At 37.1% G+C, this 20,881-nt stretch overlaps 1 protein-coding gene across 4 annotated transcripts in view; it reads left to right on the top strand.

The window, feature by feature from the left end:
- The window catches only part of MIPEP (mitochondrial intermediate peptidase), a 659,177-nt gene that overhangs the window by 29,839 nt on the left and 608,457 nt on the right, over nucleotides 1–20,881 (top strand). For all 4 annotated transcript variants that reach the window (XR_007767749.1, XR_007767750.1, XM_050911826.1 and 1 more), the window contains exons 11-15: nucleotides 2,870–3,023; nucleotides 3,992–4,069; nucleotides 5,095–5,299; nucleotides 8,920–9,029; nucleotides 15,848–15,922. Coding sequence is in view for 2 of the 4 variants with exons in the window: in XM_050911826.1 (XP_050767783.1) it covers nucleotides 2,870–3,023; nucleotides 3,992–4,069; nucleotides 5,095–5,299; nucleotides 8,920–9,029; nucleotides 15,848–15,922 (622 nt within the window). In the remaining 2 variants the exon portion in view is untranslated. The remainder of the gene's footprint in view (nucleotides 1–2,869; nucleotides 3,024–3,991; nucleotides 4,070–5,094; nucleotides 5,300–8,919; nucleotides 9,030–15,847; nucleotides 15,923–20,881) is intronic.

Below are 20,881 nucleotides of genomic sequence, written 5' to 3'. Positions count from 1 at the left end.
TATTACTCCCCTGGTTCTGAGATAGTGTTGTAGCTGGGCCTTGTGCTCCACCTGGATTAATAAACCTTTCTGGAACCTAAACCAAGGTATCGTAAATTTGAGTGGCTCTGCAGAAACCAATGTGGGATGAGTGCGGTTGGGGCAGAGCCAGAACTAATAAATGCTGCTCATCTGAGTTGGCTCTGAGGAGATCTAGGTCTAGGTTACTACTCAAGGCTGAATTAGGAATAAAAGTGATGTATAACTTTGTCTTTTTTTCATGTAATATTTTAGCTATACAAGACAAGTATCATTGCCTACTATTTCATCCTTAATTCACTTTGAAATAAATGTTGTAATTTTAAAAATCAGGATAATCACGTTTCGCAGCTTGGAGGGCTGCATGTGGAGAAATCCTGCTTCACATTATAGTAAACTTCTATTGAGACAGTACTTTTATAGCAAACGTCTCATTTATGGTCAGCCCTTAGTTAAAGAAGCAATTGTTTGAATTACAAATGGGAAACTCAGTTTAGTATTCATAGTAGTATGTAGGATGATGGTATGAGATTTTAAAGTGATGTGACAAAAAACAGTCCTAAACTATTACAGAGGTTGTTATGACTTGCTGCTAAAAGGTGTTATTTTTCCTTTTAATAAGAGGATCACTTTAACAGGTCTTGTAGTCTGCATGCAGGGAAAGCTTCAGAGCAGAATTGGGAGGACTTGAAGCACTTAGTGGTGGGTTTAAGTTTTCATCGTAACAATCTGAGCAGAAGGTGATCACAGGGTGATACTATAAAAATCTGGAGACATCTGAGATTTACCTACTACAGCTTTCCAAAGAGTGCCACTGTTGAAGGAGCTGCAGCTCTTAGGAATTACTGTCTTAAAAATCTGAGGATATTCAACACATACACTGTAATTCTGTGCTTCTGGGGGGCTCCAGGTGTAAAGCAGTGTCTTTTGTACTCCAAATTTCTATGGCTTATTACATGGAAATTAACTCATCTCTTCTGCTTTTAGAGACTTGCTTCCAGTCTTTTTATCTAACTTGATCTAAAGTGATTTATATCATGCTTATTTTTGTTCTTTTGGTGTAAAGACTTTTTGAGTAAGAAGGAAAATGTGTGTATTGTAGCATGCAGAGTAATAATTTAAGTGTTGCCACACATCTTGTAGAAGTTATGTCAGTATGGTAGAGGCAAAATCTGCTTTATTTTCAATGTTCTGGTAGAATTAAAAATAGAATGGAATGCATCGGCTTTAGCTTCTTGCATTTGTAGTGTGAAAATAAGCAAAATCCTGTAACTGAGCATACCTGTATTTTTGACAGATGTTGCTATGGTAGTTGCAAAATGCTGCTAGAGTATGTGATAAAGGTAATATAAAGGATACTAGAAAAATAAAACAAAATACATTGACGTATTCAAGAACTAGTGCTGTGGCTTAGAGAAGTAACCCCACCCTGCTGTGCATCACAGTGCAGTGAAGCTGAGTAGTGAATTGTAGCTGCAGTTGTAAGCAGCATATTGGCAAATGCAGTATCACCATTGGACTTCGTTTTTAGGTCTTTTCTTTTGTGTGTGCGAGTGGGAAGGAAGGGTAGGTAAGGGATAGGGACTAGCTGACTCTTTCACAGCTGGTCTCTAACTAAGCCTTTTGATCATAGGCCTTAACATAGCATGGTTCTCGTCTTTGGTGTTCAGCTATTGTAGTCTAGCTGATGCGTGTTTAAATTTCAATGACGAGCTACTGTGTCGTTAAGAAGCAAAAGCACAAGGGCATGAAAGACGAAAGAAGATAGAAGGGAGGGACTGTGATTCTCTAGAGTTAAACAGTCTTTACTCTGAGACCCCAGAAAATGGTATAAATAACTTAACACTTGGACTTTGTATGTGAAATGAGGGAGCAAGAACATTTTTGCCATTTGGGGTGCATGCACAACTACAAGCAGATTCCAGTTCTGATTTTGCTGTTGTCTCCAAAGAGTTGTGTGGCCCTGAGCAGCTTGTGGAAGATGTAAGTTTGCAAAGCATTTGTTTGCTTGATACACTTGTAGTTTGTTTATTTTTTAGGGTCAGAGTCTCAGGAAGTTTGAGCTCCAGTATAGGCTGCATACATCTCTGAACTACTTTTACAATTGCTTTTTGTTCATTCTCAGTTTATGTGTGTGCATGCAGATGCATGGTGTCTTCCTCCCCACATGTGTCTTCTGTGCTACAGTGTCTTGAACATACTTAGTTGTTTGATGTTAGGCTCAGGAAGCTTGGCCATGTCACATACCAAAATCTTCATGTGGCTCAAGGCTGTAAGATACTTTCTACATGGTTCAGAGAGTCCCCAGAGCTTGAGGTGTGATTCATGCGTGGGAGGTGATTGTGTCTCCTTGGTGTTTCTATTGCTCCAGCGAAAGACAAGACTGCAGAGTCAGCAGTGCTTACTGGTTGGTTTCCTGCCCTAGCTGAGGATTTGGCTTACACGACAGCCAAAGCCAGCTCCATTTTCTGATCAGTCACACGGCGCGGCCTTGGCATGGGAGTGGCACTTGAGTGCCAGTGGCCTCTTGTGGATCAAAAGCCACAACCTGGCCACCCGTGGTGTTGCCATGGTCTATTTGAGCTACGTGTTCGCCACGTCTCTGAAAATCATAGTCAACATTGCTGAATTTGGTATCCGAATTTGAATATAAGAAAAATTGAGTAACTGTGAAGCACTATGCCATAACTAGTCTGTGACTTAGTTTCACTATTTGAAAAATAAAGCCAAACATGCTCAGTAAGGGTCTTGAGGCTTATCTGGTGTATTTTGTCACATCCTATGACTTGGAGGTGAAGACTGTAGTTTATGTAGCTCAACTGACTGGTTTGGGATTCTTGTCTTTCCTTAGGTACAACATTGATCCTGGTTTGTACTGTCCATTTTTCTCTCTTGGGGCATGCATGGAAGGTTTGAACTCTTTGTTCAGTCAGCTCCTAGGAATCTCCCTTTATGCTGAACAGACGCAGAGAGGAGAGGTTTGGTCTGAAGATGTTCGAAAGTTGGTAAGTATTCTTGTTCCCAGCATCTGAAATGACAAAGGAAAGTTAGACGACATGGTGTGTTCCTCTGAGCCATGAATCAGATTTTGTTTTTAAATTACTTGGGTACCTATCAAAAACACACACTAGTTGTCTAATTGTAGTTGAAGTTAGACTTCAAGGGCTGTATACTCTCTCTGAGTGCCTTTTGCATGCTTGGTATTTTATGGCCTTTATAATATGTCTCTGTGTGAAGGGTGCCTGAATTGGCAGCAGTTTCTCTGTTCAGAGATTATTGTCGTACCTTTCAAGCCGTCCTTCTGAATGAGCCCTGCTAGTTTTTTTAGTTTCAATTTGTAGATGACTGTAGACAACCTGAATGCTGTAGGTGCGTATTCGAGCAGTCATGTTTATTTGCCTCATGTTTTCATTCTGTATGTCATCTTTACTTTGAGATTGGTTTTTATGTCTTTATTTTTCTGCCCTCTTTTTAGGGGAGGGTGGAAATAAAAACTTGGGCAATAATTTACTCATCAGGTTCCCAGGTTCCTCTGTTGTCTTCCCTTCATGTATTTACTGCCAGATCTTCTTCACTGCTGTTCCACCTCCAGCCTCCAGCAAGAGCTGCTGTTCTTTATGTCCTGTGGATCATTTTATAATTACTCCTTACTCTTTATTTCCATGGTAAATCAGCTTCTGTTACTCTTGACTTCTCAGAAATCTTTTAGGGGCTACAGACAGTGTTACTTTTAATACTAATGTATGACTAATTAGTTTTGAGTGAAATGCAGAAATGGCTGTAGTTTGAGGGACAAGTTGTGAATCTTCTATACATTTTTTTTCCAACTGAAATTGCCAACAGATTTTACGTTAATTTTTCCTGGTTTATTTGTCATTTATTCATTATAAATTTTTGGATTAGAATACTATGTCTTCAATTTACACATCTTATCAGTGCTTTCACTGTGGTAATGGTACTTTTTTTTCTTCAGGCTGTTGTTCATGAAACTGAAGGTTTGCTAGGATACATCTATTGTGACTTCTTTCAGCGACCTGATAAACCACATCAGGTAACATTTATGATTGGATTCCAGCGTGGGTTTTATTTGAGTAATGACTGTAGTGTTAGGGCCATTTGTGTTCAATGTAAGTTTAGTAAAAATTATCTCGATTTAAAATAAATTAAATTTAAACAGGGAAAGTCTGTGACTTCAAATGTGGTTTTAGGTAAAATATTTTTGTGAGTAACCTTTCATTAAACAAACATCACCTGATAGGCTGAACTCAGACTCTTTGTTCTACAGAATGACAGGCACTATGAAATGTCGTAGAAATCTGTTTAGAGAAATGGTAGATTTTTAAACACCTGTTTTCTGGCCTACTATTTACAAGTAAAAACAATCTGCAATTTTAGTACTCTCTAAAGGTGAAAGCTCATAATGACAACTAATTTTTATTCAAAATTCTGCTTAAAACTGTAGATGCTTCCAACTTTTGTGGCTCACTTGCTCATGCTGCCTAGTGCTAGTATATTAACTATATGATGCAGTACAATAGACACTTCACTCTGTAGAAGCATCTGCAAATTACCACTTTTAGTGAGGTGGTAAGTGGACAAACTTTAAATCTACATTAGTTTAATATATTACTCTGTTTTGCTAATATTTCACAATATACTAGGAGTGCTGTGCAGTATATTTTATAAAGAAGTTACTGCTGAAGAATGAGGAGAGAAATTAATTTATAAATTATGGATTTGGCACATCAGGAAATTCCTTTGAGCTAGTGATATTTTAGAAAAATTGAGAGGTTTTGATAATTCTAAAACAAAAAAAATTAAACTTTATTTTCTAAAAGCAACACAGTCTCTTTATGGAATAACATAGTTTCCTTATGAATATGAAGCAAATAATAAAGATGGAGAAACAGCGTGCTGCTATTGAACAACACTGTTAATGATCATTGAATTCAACTTGTGTAATTGAGTATATGTTTAGGTTTGATTTAATAGTTTAATTTAATAATTTCATCATTGTTTTAATATCATTGATATAATGACATTGGCTGTCCATATGTTTGCTTTTATCTTGAAAAGGATTGTCACTTTACCGTTCGTGGAGGCAGGCTAAGGGAAAATGGAGAGTACCAGCTGCCTGTAGTTGTACTTATGCTTAGCCTGCCCCATTCAACAAGGGGTGCACCAACGCTACTAAGTCCTGGCATGATGGAGAATCTCTTCCATGAAATGGGACATGCTATGCATTCTATGCTGGGAAGAACTCGGTACCAACACGTCACTGGTAAGAAAGTTAGAATAGTGATTTTTTTGTTTGTTTTAGTTAAATGTTTAATTTCTAGAAGAAAGGAGTAAGTTAAAAAAAAAAAAAAAAGAAAAAAAACAAAACAAGAAAAAAAAAAAAGATGAACCAGAAATGGTTGAGTCATATTGATACTTCTACGTCTTTGATTACTTGAAAATACAATATCAGATCCCCAGATATTATCTAAAACCCAACCAAACAACACTTGAGTATTCTTCTTCTCCTAATAAAAATTAGGCATGTGTGTCTCTTCTTTCTGTACTATTGATCTTTGTTCTAGTGGTGGTATCCACTCTTGCAAGTTTGCCTTCTGTGGAGTGTATAATAATGGAATCGTTGGAGGATTGAAAATAAATTGAGCTAAACTTTTACCTAGTGTAAAAGCACAATGAATCCTGGGTTGGAAATTATTTAGGAAATTGAATGAAGAAAAATTAGTAAATTAGTTCTTGCAAAGAGCATACACTGGCAATATGGAAAATCTGTAAAGCCAGGCCTTTTCTAGTTGATTCTGATTAAAACAAAGTTGATAAATTACGAACGTACAGTATTTGCAGGCAGGATTAACTGGTAAGCCTTTTTATCATACGTAAATGAACATGAATGAATATGCAATCACAGCTTAGTGGATGCACAGAAAAGGAATATTGCCTTTTTTCATTTAGTCCCTCTTCTCAAGCAGTGGCAATGAGTGTATTGGCTGGCAGCTCGCAGGCTGCTGTGGCCTTCTGCAGTTGTGGCAAATGGGTCAAAGACGTGTTCTGGCTAAAGCTGCTTGGCATGCTACTTTTCTTATCTGCGGACAGCTTGGTATATCCTCTTCTATAATAGTGTACTGGAAATCCCATTTGCAGTAGACATTTACTTACTAAAAAAACCCCACAGCCAAACAGATGAAATTGTAGCTCCCTTGTCTGAAGGATTTTTTTAATGTTTTACGATTTTTATATTATGCTGATGATACAAAGGGGAGTCCATGGTAGAGTTATGTGCTATCAACAGATGCTTTGCACCCAGTGACAAAATATTCTTTCTTAAGTCTTCCACTTAAAATTAAAATACACTGAGCTGTTTGTAAGTATGTCACTACTGGACATGGTTAAAACAAATGAACACTGTATATGCTCTTTCAGTATAAGCTCTGTATACTCCTTGGGACAGTTAACTGCTCTCCTGCACGCCTTCTACTCATATGGCCTTGCTCATCTTGACCTCCAGGAGTACTTCTGTGTCCAAAGTAACTGCTTTGGTGGGGTTCTCCTCTTGTGAATTTGATGCATCTGAATGTCAAAGTCTTGAAGGGGCAGGAAACGGCTAATTTTGAGGCTCAGACTTTCCATGAGGCTCTGTGTATGGTTTCAGCGTTGCCTTAGCTCCAGGCAGTCCTGCATCCCAGGGGATTTCACTCCAGATCTAGCATTGCAAAAGCAGCGTCGAAGGTCAGTCGTGTTGTTTCTGCAGAGAACCTTGTTTCTGCAGAGAACTTTTTTTTTTTTTTTTTTTTTAGGGTTTGGAATGTGTGACAATCAAATGGCTCGTCCCAGGGATGTCTGTTAGGGGCCGTCTGCTCTCATGAGACACTAGGGTGGCAAAGTGTGGAAACAAGATGACTACAGGCTGTTGTGAGAACAAAAAATTTGACATTCTAGTTGAGATGCACTGAGTATTTGACATCTTTCCTACTCTTCCCTGCCTCCCTTTTCTGATTAACATTCCCAGATATTCAGGAACCCATTCTGCTGCTAATGGGCCCAAAACTTGGATACTACTGTACGTTTTTGACTTAAGATGTGCTTCTTTTTAAGTTAATCTGTCATTTTACTGTAGGCATTTATTGATTGTTTAATGCATATGCGTGTGTATAAGATTTTTTAAAACCTAGCTTGTATTCCGTTTTAGTTTATCATGCAGTAGAGAATACCTGCATTGGTTTTACAGGAGGACTAACTTATCCCAGATAACTGCCCAACCTTTTACCTTTCTGACTTCCAGATAATGTAGTTTTTCAGGAGTCTCTTCAAAGGTTATTAAAAGAATTCTGTCGCTTTATTAAGGAGCACTGAGAAAGCATAAATGGCTAGGGGAACATCAGTGTAATTCTGCAGGCATTTGTCTTGGAACCTGCCTTGTTTTAGGCTTTTTAAAAATTATTTTCAAACAACAAAAAGAAAGACTCTACTAATGAAATGTGATGGCATAAAAGAAGGATTGGGGTATTGTATAAGAACTGAATGACTGGATACGGCAGTGTTAGAAGTAAAATGCAATTCAGAACTACACAGTGCAGATCATGCATTTAAAGAGTACAAAGAGAATTTATGCTATCAAATGGATATTTCAACAGTGGTGGAGGAACAGAAGAACAGTTTTATGTGTTAATGCAGAACTACAAATAGCTAATGTGTCTGTGAAAGGGGCAAATGTGATCTGAAATTACATCAGAGGTGTATCTAAGCAATAAGTATTAGAATGATTAAGAAAGATACTGGTGAAACCTCATGCAATGCTTGGGCGTGGTTTTGTGTCTCTGAAGGTGAATTCAAACTGAAGCAGGTGCAGAGAAGAGCTACAATGGATAGTCTTTTAGACTTTATCTTGCCTTCGGATAATGATGGCTGAGAGAGAATATAGTTTCTCTCGATTTAGGAGGTGAAAAACAGTGTGGGAAATGCTATTTATACTGAAGAGCGGTATTGGTCTGAAAACATTGAGTATAAACAGACTATGAATTCCAATTAAAAATTAGAGAAAGATTTGTGAGGTCAAAGGAGTGATTTTAAAAAATAGTCTTCAAGAAAGAATAGTAGAAGCAAAAACCATACAAGACTAGTTTTGAATGTTGACATTGTCTCTAGCAGACAGAGATAGAGTTAATGACCCAGTGGGTCCATTATTAAAGCAATAACTTTGTACATCCCTAACTTTAATATAGAAATTAGAACTGCAGCTTTGATTTGGTGATGTGTTGTACTTCTTAATAACTTCCATTGTGGAAGGTGCTGATAAAGATTAGAGTAAATAAGGTTTTTGGGAAAGTGCTTTTTGAAAATACTGACTGCTAAGATATTACCTCATTGCACTTACTTAGAACATGTCTTCAATCTGCAAGGGTGTTCCTTGGATGAATGACTTGGTATTATAAAGCAAGGTTAATATAAAGCATAAGTAAGCTCAGCAAACAGATGGAAGCTAAAAATTGTAACTGTGAATGGGATTAAGGCAGAGTTTTATTTACATTGTAGTTTGATTTAGGTTTAGGACACTTAAATAGATTTGGTGTTTCATGTAAGGCCAGTTTGGCCGCAGTCTGGTTTAGTTTAAAAAGGGTGTGATCCAGAGCTTTATAAGGTGCCTCACCCAGCTGTTCAAATATTTTTTTTTACTTTGTGATTTATAGTAAAATGTGTAGGATTATAATGAAGCTTTTCTGGCAATATATACAATAATGCTATGGAAATAAAATACTGACTTAATAAATGAAAGAACATTAAAGTTCACCAAAAGTCCAAACTGAAAGTTGCAAAACCTTTTGAGAAGAGTTAACTGTTTGTGTTAATGAAAATAGCAAATGCTAATGGGTACTATTATTCTACCTCTAGGAACCAGATGTCCTACTGATTTTGCTGAAGTTCCCTCAATTCTGATGGAGTACTTTGCAAACGACTATCGAGTGGTTAACCAGTTTGCAAGGCATTATAAAACGGGACAGGTAGGGAAAATTAATATGTAAAATATTGAAAATAGGAATAAATGTATTCAGGAAAAGAATCACGTCTTCGTGTGTTATTTGTTAATAATGTTTAAAGTAGAAATAAACAATGGATAGAAATTATTTTAATATTATAATTTCAATTATTCAGAAAAAATGTTAGTATTCTCATTGCAGAAAAGATAAATGTCATCTGTAAAAGAATACCAGATCCTTGTATCCAAGGTTCCAATTACATATTTAAAACTTTCAACCTTTTTTTCCTACAAAGGTTATGTAGTTTCTACACTACACAAACTTAGTGTAGTAGGTGAACAACTTCTGTGTGAATCAAGTTATGTGGAATGTTTTAATTTAATTACAGGTAAGTTATGACAAAAATAGTGATTCATCATTGAACTGTCTAAAGTCTGTCTTAAAATAAAGCTCGGGTACCAAATCATGGAAATAAATGGAAATGATCTGCATTGTTTAAAAACTCCCATTTTTAGCACAGTGTAGGGTAGTGATTGAAATATTTTGTGATGAAGAATGTACTGCTTTATTTAGGATTAGATTAGGATTAGTTAGATTCTGGCAGGCATGAATCTCTGCATTAAAACTCTGATCCCTTTTTTACATAAAGCTATTCTATGCCAGTCTACTGCAAGGATCTACTTTCTATGGGAAATTTAGAAAACAGTGCTCTTTGGAACAAGGTGACTTTTGGTGGTCGCTTTAATGCATGGCAGCAGAACATGATTTATATTTGTACAGCCATTTCAAAAATACAAACCAGTGAACAATAACCAAAGATCTTTTTCTAGTGCTTTTGATTGAGGCAAGTTTTCAATGTACTCAGATGTGATGGTTGAAGAATAGACTACCCATCAATGCAAGAACAAGAAAGCCTCTTAAGTTGTGTAGTGTTACACTTCATTGAAGCTCTTTATCCAATACTAAGCATTCAGTATATTTCAGTATTATGAAAGTGGAATTATGTTTGCCTCCATTGAACAGTTAGAAAAATACATTGCTTAACTTCTATTTTAATTGATACTGTCTGAGAAATTTGCTCTGTAAGTCTTCTTTTTTTCTTTTTTTTTTCTTTTTTTTTTTTTCCCAGAGCAATCATTTCTGCAGAATTGATTACACTAAGAAAGTCTCCTTGAAACCTGGGAGTTAAAAGTACTCGGTTCAGGAGTGCTCATCATTTATATGTTTGAGTCCACATACCGAAATACTGCTGTCTAGTGTTCTCTATAAAGTTCATGTAGTGTTTAAACATTGTGGAGTTAATCTGATTGCATATGAGTTCAGAGAATGAGCTTGACTAAAACATCTGAAATAGATTTGTGGAACATTATTTATGGCTTTGTATTTTCAAAATGGCTTAACAAATCTAAACCATGTTTAGCTGCAGTGCAAAAGCTAAGAACCAGACACTGTGTCCCATTTGGCATTTCCATAAACTTCTTCTGTTTATTGGTGGTGAAATCTTGCCCTTTCAGAGAAGCAATTGAGAGAGGTTTAATGTAGAAGTTCAGTCTTGAAGGGGGCAAGAACAGATTATGCTGGAAGATGAGAAAAAGAACCTGAAACTGCTGTGTGGCTTTTGAGGGCTTTAGACAGCTTCCTTTTAATTGCTTTTTTTAAAATTTAGAATGTATTTTTAAGCCATTATCCAACATATATAAATCTGCTTTTGCTTATGTTGGTTCATCTAAGCTAGTTTTAAGAATCTGATATCAGATTTCTGTATCTGTCATTTAAATACAAACAGATTGAAGTAATCTTTTCTGTTCTTGAAATTTAGTGATTGTTACAGCAATTACTTTTATCTGTTGTGTATATGTTACAAAGTACTTTGAATAGAAAATCTCAGCTCTCTTACATTTACAACTTCACAAAAATCCTTTTGGGGCTTATATTTTCTGTGCTTGTTGCCTGACTAATTTTCTTTGGTGTGGAAATAGAAATTTGAATCAACATTTTCTTCTCCAGTTTTTTACTTATTTGAAAGAACAATGAGTCCACTTTACCCCCTTTTCAAGGGGAAGTAAGGAAGGCGGGTGAAACAGTTAAAATATGAAATCTGTAAAACCGTTTCATCCAAATGTTGTTCCATATGGGAACTTCCATGAAGTTTCTTCGTATGAATAAAGAGACTGAGCTTTTCCCATGCGAGAAGGATCTTCCCTGCAACAACTACACCAACATAGCTCTCTGCTGGACGTTGACAGGAGGAGGGTTTTTTACTCACCTAGCTTGTTGAGGAGGCAGTGCAGATAATTTGAAAAAGCATCCTTCTTTTGGCATTGCTGCATCTATGCTGTAGTTTTTGCATGTAAATTTTAGGTGGTGTCATTTTTAACACTCCTACTGAACATAATTACGTCAGAAAAACTTGGTAGCACAGTCTCAGCTTATTATTGCCCTTGCCATAAAAGCCAGTTGTAGAAGGACTGGTCCTGAGGATCCTCACTTAGGATCAGTGCTTACGCTTATGGGAAGAGGAGGGGAAAGAGGTGTTGTTTTGATTCTTAAAACATATGAACTGTTGAAAACTGGTTTTTAGTAGCATTGCAGAAGAAAGATTTGGTGGGCAGGCTTTCAAAGATGAGAATGCATTATGCATATAGATGTGCATCATGAGGATCTGGTCCAAAATATCTTGATGTTTATAGAAAGCTTGTCTCTGCTTTCTGTGCATTTTGGATGGTTGAGCTGTTGAGTACTGAGGAGTGAAAAAGCTTGCAAGCTCTTCTGGCAAAAGGAGCAAGTCTTGTGAATTTAGTTCAAAAAGCTGGCCAGCACAAAAATATTTGTTCCAATAAAGTAGCAAGCCTAGTTTTCCTTTCATCTTAAAGATAACTCAAAACAGAAAATCCTTGAGGGAAAAAAAAGGGTACAGAGAGGACTATGTTAATTAGTTACTAAAGTTGAATTACTCAGGTAAGCTCATGAAGTCAAGCCATACCAAAATGAGGTCGTAACAGTGCTTAAGCAGACAATCTGGTGCATGCGTACCATTCTGTATCACTGTGTTTGTTTGTTTAATTTCGTTTAAGTGCACAGATATGTGGTAGGTCTGTCAAGCTAGATCATTTTAAGCTTTTGTGTCTTTGGAGGCTCTCTTGAACAAAGGCCAGTATTTCAACTGTTCAAATTTGAACTGATTTCATTTTTCACAGAGAGCGAATTACAAAGGCAGTATTGTATTAGCATGATTACATGAATAAGCCCACAGATAGTAAACAGTCATAATGTGTCACGGTTACTACATGGCAGTAAGGAGTTAAGTGTGCTTTGGGACACAGGGAATTCTATTCTTTTAGCCACCATGGCAAACATGCTGAAAAATTCATGCCAAGATCTTAAAGTTACTTAATATAGAAGGATGGAAAAGTGGAACCCGAGTAAAGCATGTAGTGTTTAAATTTAAAAAATGGAATGGTTATTCAATTAACATAGTTTTAGCCAAAGCTCTGTGAAGTCTTTCTTTTAGAAGGAGGATGACAGTTTGCTTCTGGTTTTATCGGGGAGCTCATCTTTCAGGATAAGTAAAATAATCATGCTGATGTATTTTTTTTCTTCGTTCAGCTGCTTATTAAGGGGCTGTATGAGATTGTAATGGAGCAAGGAGAAGTAGTTTCTATTGCTTGAAACAGTACATCTTCCTCAGTACATTCAAGACCTCAACCTATCTGTATGCCTGACATTCACAGAAACAAACTTTAGAGAGGAGTGGTGATCTTTGAAAAACGCTGTGGAGTCTGATTTTAGTTCCCTGAAATGTTAAGTTTTAAAATCCCAAAAGCGCTTTGGGAAAAATAAGTGATCTCCTTTTTATCATTCTTTCAATTTAATCTAATTTTAGCAAAGTTTTTTTCTGGTGCCAAATTCTGCTTGGCTTGTGAATTATCATCACAACACAATCTTTGAGCCAGATCAGTAGCACTGAGATTTAAACAAAAGAACATTTATCTCTTTCTCCTGTGCCTTTTTGTCAATAGGTATTGTCATAAGAATGGTTTGTAATTTCCTGTTGATTTTAATCTGCTCAAACAATAGAGCTACATCTTCAGGGCAGAGTAGATGTACATTTTTTGTTTGCTATTCAAATGGCTGCAAAAAAGATAAAAAGATTTTCTTGGAGGCTCTTGGTGTTACCTGCATTTTACTTGGTCTCTAGAAGGTGGTGCTAACCCATCTCCTGTGCAAAGAGATTTTAGTGCATTATTAACGATCATTCTGTGTCTGCTCTCAGGAGTTCGATTTAGAATAGGATAGATGCTTGTAGCAGAACATAAGGAAGAAACGGGTGAATGCAGAGGCTGCCTTTTCAGCAGTCTTCTCTGGCCTGAGGTCAGCTATTTGCCATACAGTCAAAAGAAGGCAAGACTCTCTTGGGTGGGGAGTCTGTAAGAAATGCTTAGCTCTGAACTGAGAATTAGACCTGCCTCAGTTGTTTCTTGGGCAGGGCTGGATGTGACCAGCTCTCCCAGGGAGCGTACAAAGTCTGTCTGCATCGCCGAACCTTGCTGCTCTGTGCCCCAGTGAGCTGCAAACTTGGATTTCCCAATTCAGTTGAGGATCTGTGGGACTGTGATTTACCAAAATGCCAATTAGAAAAGTCTTAGTGCCTTTTGTTCTATTTGTTTTATGTACCAGCTGAAAGCCTGTGTGCTTAACTTCCTTACCATCATTTAATATAGCCGAAATATAAAATTGAAAATCCATTATGTTGAAAGAGCTAGTTTGACCTTACTGGTAGGAGTGCTCTTGGCTTTAACACTCTTAAATTGTAACTGTGTAAAATATACATATTTGCTGTTGCCAAGCTTCTGGATGTTCAGCTTTTTTAACACTGACAAATTACAATTTAAGAATTCCCATCCAGTTTTCTCATACTTTACTGTATCCAAAATACAGGTGCCCCTAGAAGAAATCAGTTTTGTTTAATTCCATACTGCACTACTTCACTAGGAAATGAAAGCCTCCAAAAAGCTGCCCAAACTTGCTGATAGGTTTAGTGCTTAATAACAAAATCTGTTCAAAATTCTATAGGTTTCCTTACACAAGGGTTTCTTGCATAACAACTGAAACCGTGTTATTGCAAACCCACATGTGCTGTAGTTCCAGGATGAAAAGTCATTGAAGTGCATGCCTCACTGTGTGTAAGAGGATGAGACAAGAAATGTTCGTAGAGCCAGGAGAAAAATTGTCCAACCAAAATACTTTTTACCATTTGTAATTTTTTTCTACTTTGCTTCTTGCCTTAATAACTTTTCGGCATAATTAAGTAGTATTTTGAACAATACTAAATCCAGTGTGGAACCTCAAGGTAGTCAGCTACTAACATCTTTATTACTATGGATGACTGCCCATTTACTCTTACTCTAGTAGTCCAAAATCATCATGTAATTTGAAACAGAATTTTTGTGTTTGGGAAGGGTAAATACTGGCCTAACAAGGATATGCTGTAGGACAGACTTCATGTTCATTGGTTCATTTTTCTGTGTTGAAATTTAGCAGCTGTGCACATTTATGACAGGCAAAATAGTGGGTGTTGTTCTATCCCATTCTTGACCCAGCTAACATTTGTCTTGGAGAAGAGGTTACAAGCTTTGGCAAGCTACTGCATAAAACAGCTGTGCAACTTGAGAGTTTTTCTTACCTGCTTTAACTTCCAGATTCCACAGAGTTAATTGATAACATTTTCCTCACTTATGTGTAACTTGGGTTTTTATTCTGTGAACATTAACGTTGTTTGTCTTAAAGTCATATCATTTGCACAGAATCTAAACATACGGCTCTGCCATCAGGATCTGTAGACTTTCATGTATTATTTCTTAAACAATTCAACACACTGTAAAAGTGTAGGTATGCTTTTAGAGTTCAGTGTAATACCAAACATCTGTATTACATTGTACAACTTGTAGTAACTTTCTTAATGTTTTAGCAAGAACCCAGTTATTTTAACCATGTTTACTGTGTTCAGTTAATAAAACTGCTAGCAAAAAAAAAGAATATGCTTACAAGGAAAAACATCTATTGAAAAGCTTCAGGAAGCAGTGGAAGAAGTATAAGGTCAAGCATTCATATACAGATATTCTTAAAAATCTGGCGTTAAAAAGTCTTTGGATATACTTGTAGACGTCTGGATAGAAAGTCAAAAAGAGCTTGCTTAATGACTTGAAAAATGCCTCTGACTTTCAGCCTGTGGTGGCATGGATAATTTTATTGTCATCAATGTGGAATAAGTTTGACTTTGTTAAAAATTTCAAAGGGTAGCTATTTACTGTTCAGTATGACCAAACATTTTTATGTGGGTTAGGGTAGAAGGCCTGATGCTGTCCCAGTTGAAGTTATGAAAAACCAGCTCAATGTGAGTTATATGGGCCTCCGTGTAAATCTAAGTGAACTATGCTCAAAGACCAACAGGAGAATCCATTATAATATCTGCTTTTGAAGATTAGTCAGGATGACCTGGGATGACTTTAACTGCACCATCTGTTCTTTATCTATAAAGATAGTCATAATATTTTTAACAGGCATATAAGGGAACATAGGATCAATTTATAGAAAAACAAACACTGAGACACAATGATTTCTTGATTGTTATGTAAATTACTGCTGATCTCTTAATTGCCCATTTAATGCTTTGTTTAGCAAATGAGATTTCCTTCCTCAATGCAAAGCGCTTCCAATATTTTTTATTACCACCAGGAGTCTTTTTTTTTTTTTTCCGTCTTCAGCCTCTTCTAGTAGTAAGCATACTATTTACAAATATACAACAATTCTAAATATGTTCTGACTTTTTTTTTTTATTCAAGCCACTACCAAAAAACATGGTGTCAAGACTATGTGAGTCCAAAAAGGTGTGTGCTGCAGCTGATATGCAACTCCAGGTATGTTCTTTGCATTCTAGTCTCTACTTTCTATCCAGAACTTACAGAACGTATTTTAATTCTTGTAATTTTACCAGATTTTTGTTTTAATGTAGACACATTATCTAACTATATGCAAATTAGTGAAAATTAATTCATTTTTGTATTAATTTTCATGTTTGTTTTTGTGAATGTATTCTGTGCTGTCTGCTTAAAGCTAAATGTCTAAATCTCATGATTTAGGAAATACCATGAAAACCACAGCTTTTGAAAATGGTTAGATTATCAGAATTCCCAAATGTGGTTTAAGATTGAGTTCTTAAAATTAACAGAATCATTTAAGGAGAACTTGCAGTAGAGGAAGTATTGTGTACCTTTGGATCATGAAAGTGTAGCAGGACTGAGAGATACCGGCCGCCTTAGTAAAATCAAACCAGCTCGTTTATTTACTAGAATGTGATTTGAGCTCCTTGTCTTCTGCAGCTCCAGTACTTGTTACTGCCATCAAAATTGATGGCTGAGCTATAAGGCTGTAAGACTTCTCTCTCACAGTGTTAGGAGCAGTAATTAAATTCATAAACCTTTATTTTTTGTGGGTAGATGTGATTGATCAGTCATTCTCATAAACAAACTATCAGTGTTGCTTTTCTTCAAAGGAAGTAAAGGAAATTAGGGTTCTATCTAAAATGGGTATTTAGGTTTTTTCAGTCCTGCAACAGGAGTTCTCAGATGTGAACAGTAGCATTAGCATCTAGCCAACTTTTTTTACAGTGACAGTTTGGCTGCATTTAATATGCTACAAGCTTCTGCTGTATGATTTTTGTGATTTCATTTTCTTCTTTGTTTTGCCTTAAGCCAGAAGCATATACTTTTTCTTTTTACAGTTGACCTAGTGTTTAGGTGAAATAACTCTGCTAGTACCTTAATAAAGGGTAGTCATTATTTTTGAGGTGGGGAAAGAAACAGATTTAAAGATCAGATCTTTGTAATTCTTTGCTTTGAAAAGTACCCAAATGATTGCAACCTGTCTACAAACATGGGTTGTGCTGGTTAACTGAAGTTGCTTTTAAAGAAAAACTTAGTTAAATATTTGCAGTTTGCTCTGTGCGGTTATTTATGGTGATTTAAAACTCATCAGAATACTGGGGTGTGGACCTGTAAATGTATACGTGTCAATTACACTAATCAAAACCAGACTTAATACTATTTTCAGTGTATACATATATTTTTCATTGGTTAAACTTAACGGATTTTTGAGTTATGCTTTCAGTGCAGCGCTGGCTGTCAGTGGCCAGTGTTGGCTGTGCAGGTGTGAACAAGGAGGGTGCTACATGTGGCTACACCTCTGTGACTTGAAAATAACTGCACCTTCTCTGCAGGTCTGATTTTGAAAGACTCCTGGCTCTGAAAGATTCTCATATAGAGATAGCTGAGAATCCAGAAAGAATGTGGGCAAGAATATAATTAATTCGTATAGGAGGGTTTTTTGGGAAAAAACCAACTCTGGATTGAAGTAAAATTTATACTGAGAAACCTTAGTGGTGGACTTCTATTCATGAAGTATGCCAACACAGAATAATTTGCCAATGTACAGGCTAGTAACCACCAAAGTGATGATCAAGTGCTTTCACATGCACCCATTCTTTTCTAGTGTGTCCATAACAGCTATATATAGATCTGACAGATTTCCTTTCAGCTTTTAATATGTATTTGCTATAATCTTGTCAAGGTTTGAGACCAAATTGACAGTGTGGGGCCTAAATGGGCTGGATACCAAGAGCACTTTAAGTCATAGATATATTAACAAGTGACATGGCTTCCCTGTCCTGTTGCGGGGGAGATGGCGTGCTCCAGAAGTAAGTCAAGGAGGGGTCATTGCATCAGTCCCATGGGATGGGCTGTGCAGTCCTCCTGCTGCTGTTGGCCCTCAGCTGCTCCTGGGGTCTCTGTAGGGTCTGTCCCGGAGTGACTCCAGACCCCATAGCTTTAGAACTGGGGAAAGAACACCCACCTCTGGTGGGCTCAAATTCCTCTGGGCGCCTAATGATTGACTGGTGCTGGCAATGATGCAGTGATTAAGCAGGCTGCTTGCCCTCAAATTTCTCTTGTGTAACTAATGTTCAACCAGTCTCAACCCTTGCCAAATGACCACAATGCCACACTGAATAATATTATTCATTTCCTACTTTCAGCACCATGTTTTTGGAGATTCCAAATGTAATACCCACAGAAGTATGCACTCATTTCAAAGAAACAGACTAGCAGAGCCGTTCTGTTTATTAATTCAGAAAAAATGTCCCAGAGGAGTTGACTGCATGGCAAATATAAAGTTCATACATTCCTTTGTAGAAGTGTGTATTGTTACTCATGCAGATTTAAAAGTATAATAATTCATTGAAGAAAAACATATATTTCAATCTGCAGATGCCGAAGTATGTATGTACTACTAATGTATATACCTGAAAAAACTGTGAATGATGACCTCTAATGCCTTTCCTTCAGACTTTGCAAAGAGTATATTCTATATTGACGACTAGATGCTATGTAAGCCTTATTTGACCTTTAAAAGAAAGAAAAATGCTTACAAATTTTCCAGCAGTGGGGAAAATGCCTAAAGGTTCTTTTGTGGTCTGTTCAGTAAATAAGTCTATTGGCATGTGAAAATAAGAAATTATGCTGTTTTTTCATCGTAACTATAATACCTTTGCATTTTCTTCCAGCTCATGTAATCAGGTACTCAAGAGGAAAGATAGGAGAATCCATGCATCTTCTCATAAGGCTTTTGCCATGCAGATTGAGTCCCAGAGTCTTTCAGTCAGTAGTAACTTCACTGGAAAATGTATAACTGTTTACATATTAATGCTATTAAGCAGACAAGGAGCTAGAAAGAACTGGAATCAAGTGAAACTAATAAATACCAATGTCAGTGCAAAACAGAGGGACAGTATGAAGACAGATAACTATTTGATGGCCTTTTTATATTTCTAGGTCTTTTGGGAAATGTGTTTTATTGAAATTAGAAATCGTCTTCTAGCTACTGCTTAACATTAAGTGTTAGCATGCTCCTCAGCAGTATCACCTAAAATCCTGTGGTCCTGGGATGTGTCTCCTTTTCCCATTTCAAAGGCCTGTGTAAACACACAGAACTGTGGTTTGTAGATGGGAATGCTTATGGCTATAAAGTCCATCCGAGTTTATTTTCAGGGGTGGATTTTTTTGTTTAACTATGCTGTCCAGGTGGCCTGGCTCATAGCTTTCTTCCCACGCTTTACATGTGCCAGGATTGGGGGAAAGCTTATAGCTGGCTTCAGTGACTCATTTCCGTATCACCACGTTGTTCTTTAGGCAGTCCATTTCACTGGCCTTCAGCTATTTCCCCACTGCCTAGCTGTGAGTTGAGCTTTTCCTCCAGCTCCCTGACCACAAACTACTTGACTCCAAATTTTACTTTAGAGAAGGTCCACTGCAGTGCAGTCTGCTCCATCTTGTGTGGAACACTGAAGAGCAACTGCAAACAGGTCCTAACAAAGCTGGGAGATAGAAAAAAGAGAATCAAGGCTGGGGTGAAGCAGGATGCTCAAGTCTATTGTCGGATGCTGAAGATCCTCCTGTTTAGTTTGGGTTTTTTGGAGAGGAGAGGGAAGTCAGTGTGAAGTGACTCCTGCAGAGTCACAAAGGCCTAGGGTGACAGGAGAAAGTGAGTTTTCTATAACTGTTAAAACAGGTAATTTTCAGATCTATTCATCGTACTTACTGTTGGTCATATTCTCAGTCACTCTTGCTACCATAAATGCTGTAGCTTTTGTTAAACTTTGTTAAAAAATGAACCGGGATTCTAGAGACCAGCTCAGAGGATGGAAAGTACAAGCAAAGGCATTGCGAAGCCTCTTTCTCTTTGAAGATAAGAGGAAAAAATACTGTAGTTTTTACAATCTAGTATGAGTTTTTCTTTAGATTTTTAGTTTTTCATGTTATCAGTGTAATGATGGAAAATTTAAAATACCCCTGCAAAGTTTGGTTTTAAAAAATAAAGCACTCATTGTTTGCCATTTGGTGCAGTGTCTTCATGGAGTTCTCCTCTGAACAGATATTTGCTGCCTGCTCTGGGTTTGTAGATGGGTGATGTTAAGTGCTTGCATTTCTTGTTCAGTGTTGCTATCTGGGACACAAAACTTGCAATGTCATTAATGGCCGATTGTGCAAGTTTAGGTCTTACTGACCTCTTTTCTCCTCATTAGCCGTGTAGGAAGCAAGCAGGAAATTCAGGAATAGCTCCTACAAGTCATGGCTTCTTCACCCTCCTCCTTATAACCCTCAGTTTTTCTTGAAAAAAATCGATTTTCGCATTTATCATTGGTCAACAAACACTGTCAAAGGATTTATCAGGATTCTGTATGTTAGAAGGCAGCTTATTCAAACAAAAGGAATATGGTCCTTTAGAAACAGTCACAATTTTGGTGAAAGTATGTGTTGTATCCAGCCCAAATAAAATAAAAGCTGAATTCTGATAAATTATTAAAGAGTTCAGAATGGTTTTGTACCCAAATTTCATAATAAAGAATCTTTTCACAGGTTGAGGGGGTTGTGTTATTCAGATTGTATAAAACATCCATTCTCCATGGATGGAGAATGCCTCCAAACAACCTTTTCTCCATAAAGTTTCTGTATTTCGTGGTTATAATTCCTAAAACAGTGTGTTTATCTCATTGGGAATGGTATTGCAGTGTCCCTGGGAGTGTGACTGGGCCTGAATCTCTGGCCTAATCATTTGCTTCATCCCTTGCACAAAAGCTTTTTGAGGCTCCCTACTGTCAGTTTTCCTATGAAGTGTGCCTGCCACAGGATGGCCTGACCTGAACTCTTTGGCTTAAATATCTGGATCCACCAGGCTTCTCAAAAATATCTTGTGTTGCACAGCAGTGGGTGTCCTCTTCTTCTGTCTTTCCTGAACTTCACAGAATAGGAAGTCTTCATATTAAA

Source organism: Gymnogyps californianus, chromosome 1 (assembly GCF_018139145.2).
Source record: "Gymnogyps californianus isolate 813 chromosome 1, ASM1813914v2, whole genome shotgun sequence".
NCBI lineage: Eukaryota > Metazoa > Chordata > Aves > Accipitriformes > Cathartidae > Gymnogyps > Gymnogyps californianus.
Note: the sequence above shows the minus strand (reverse complement) of the source record. Positions and strands in the feature narration are given on the sequence as shown.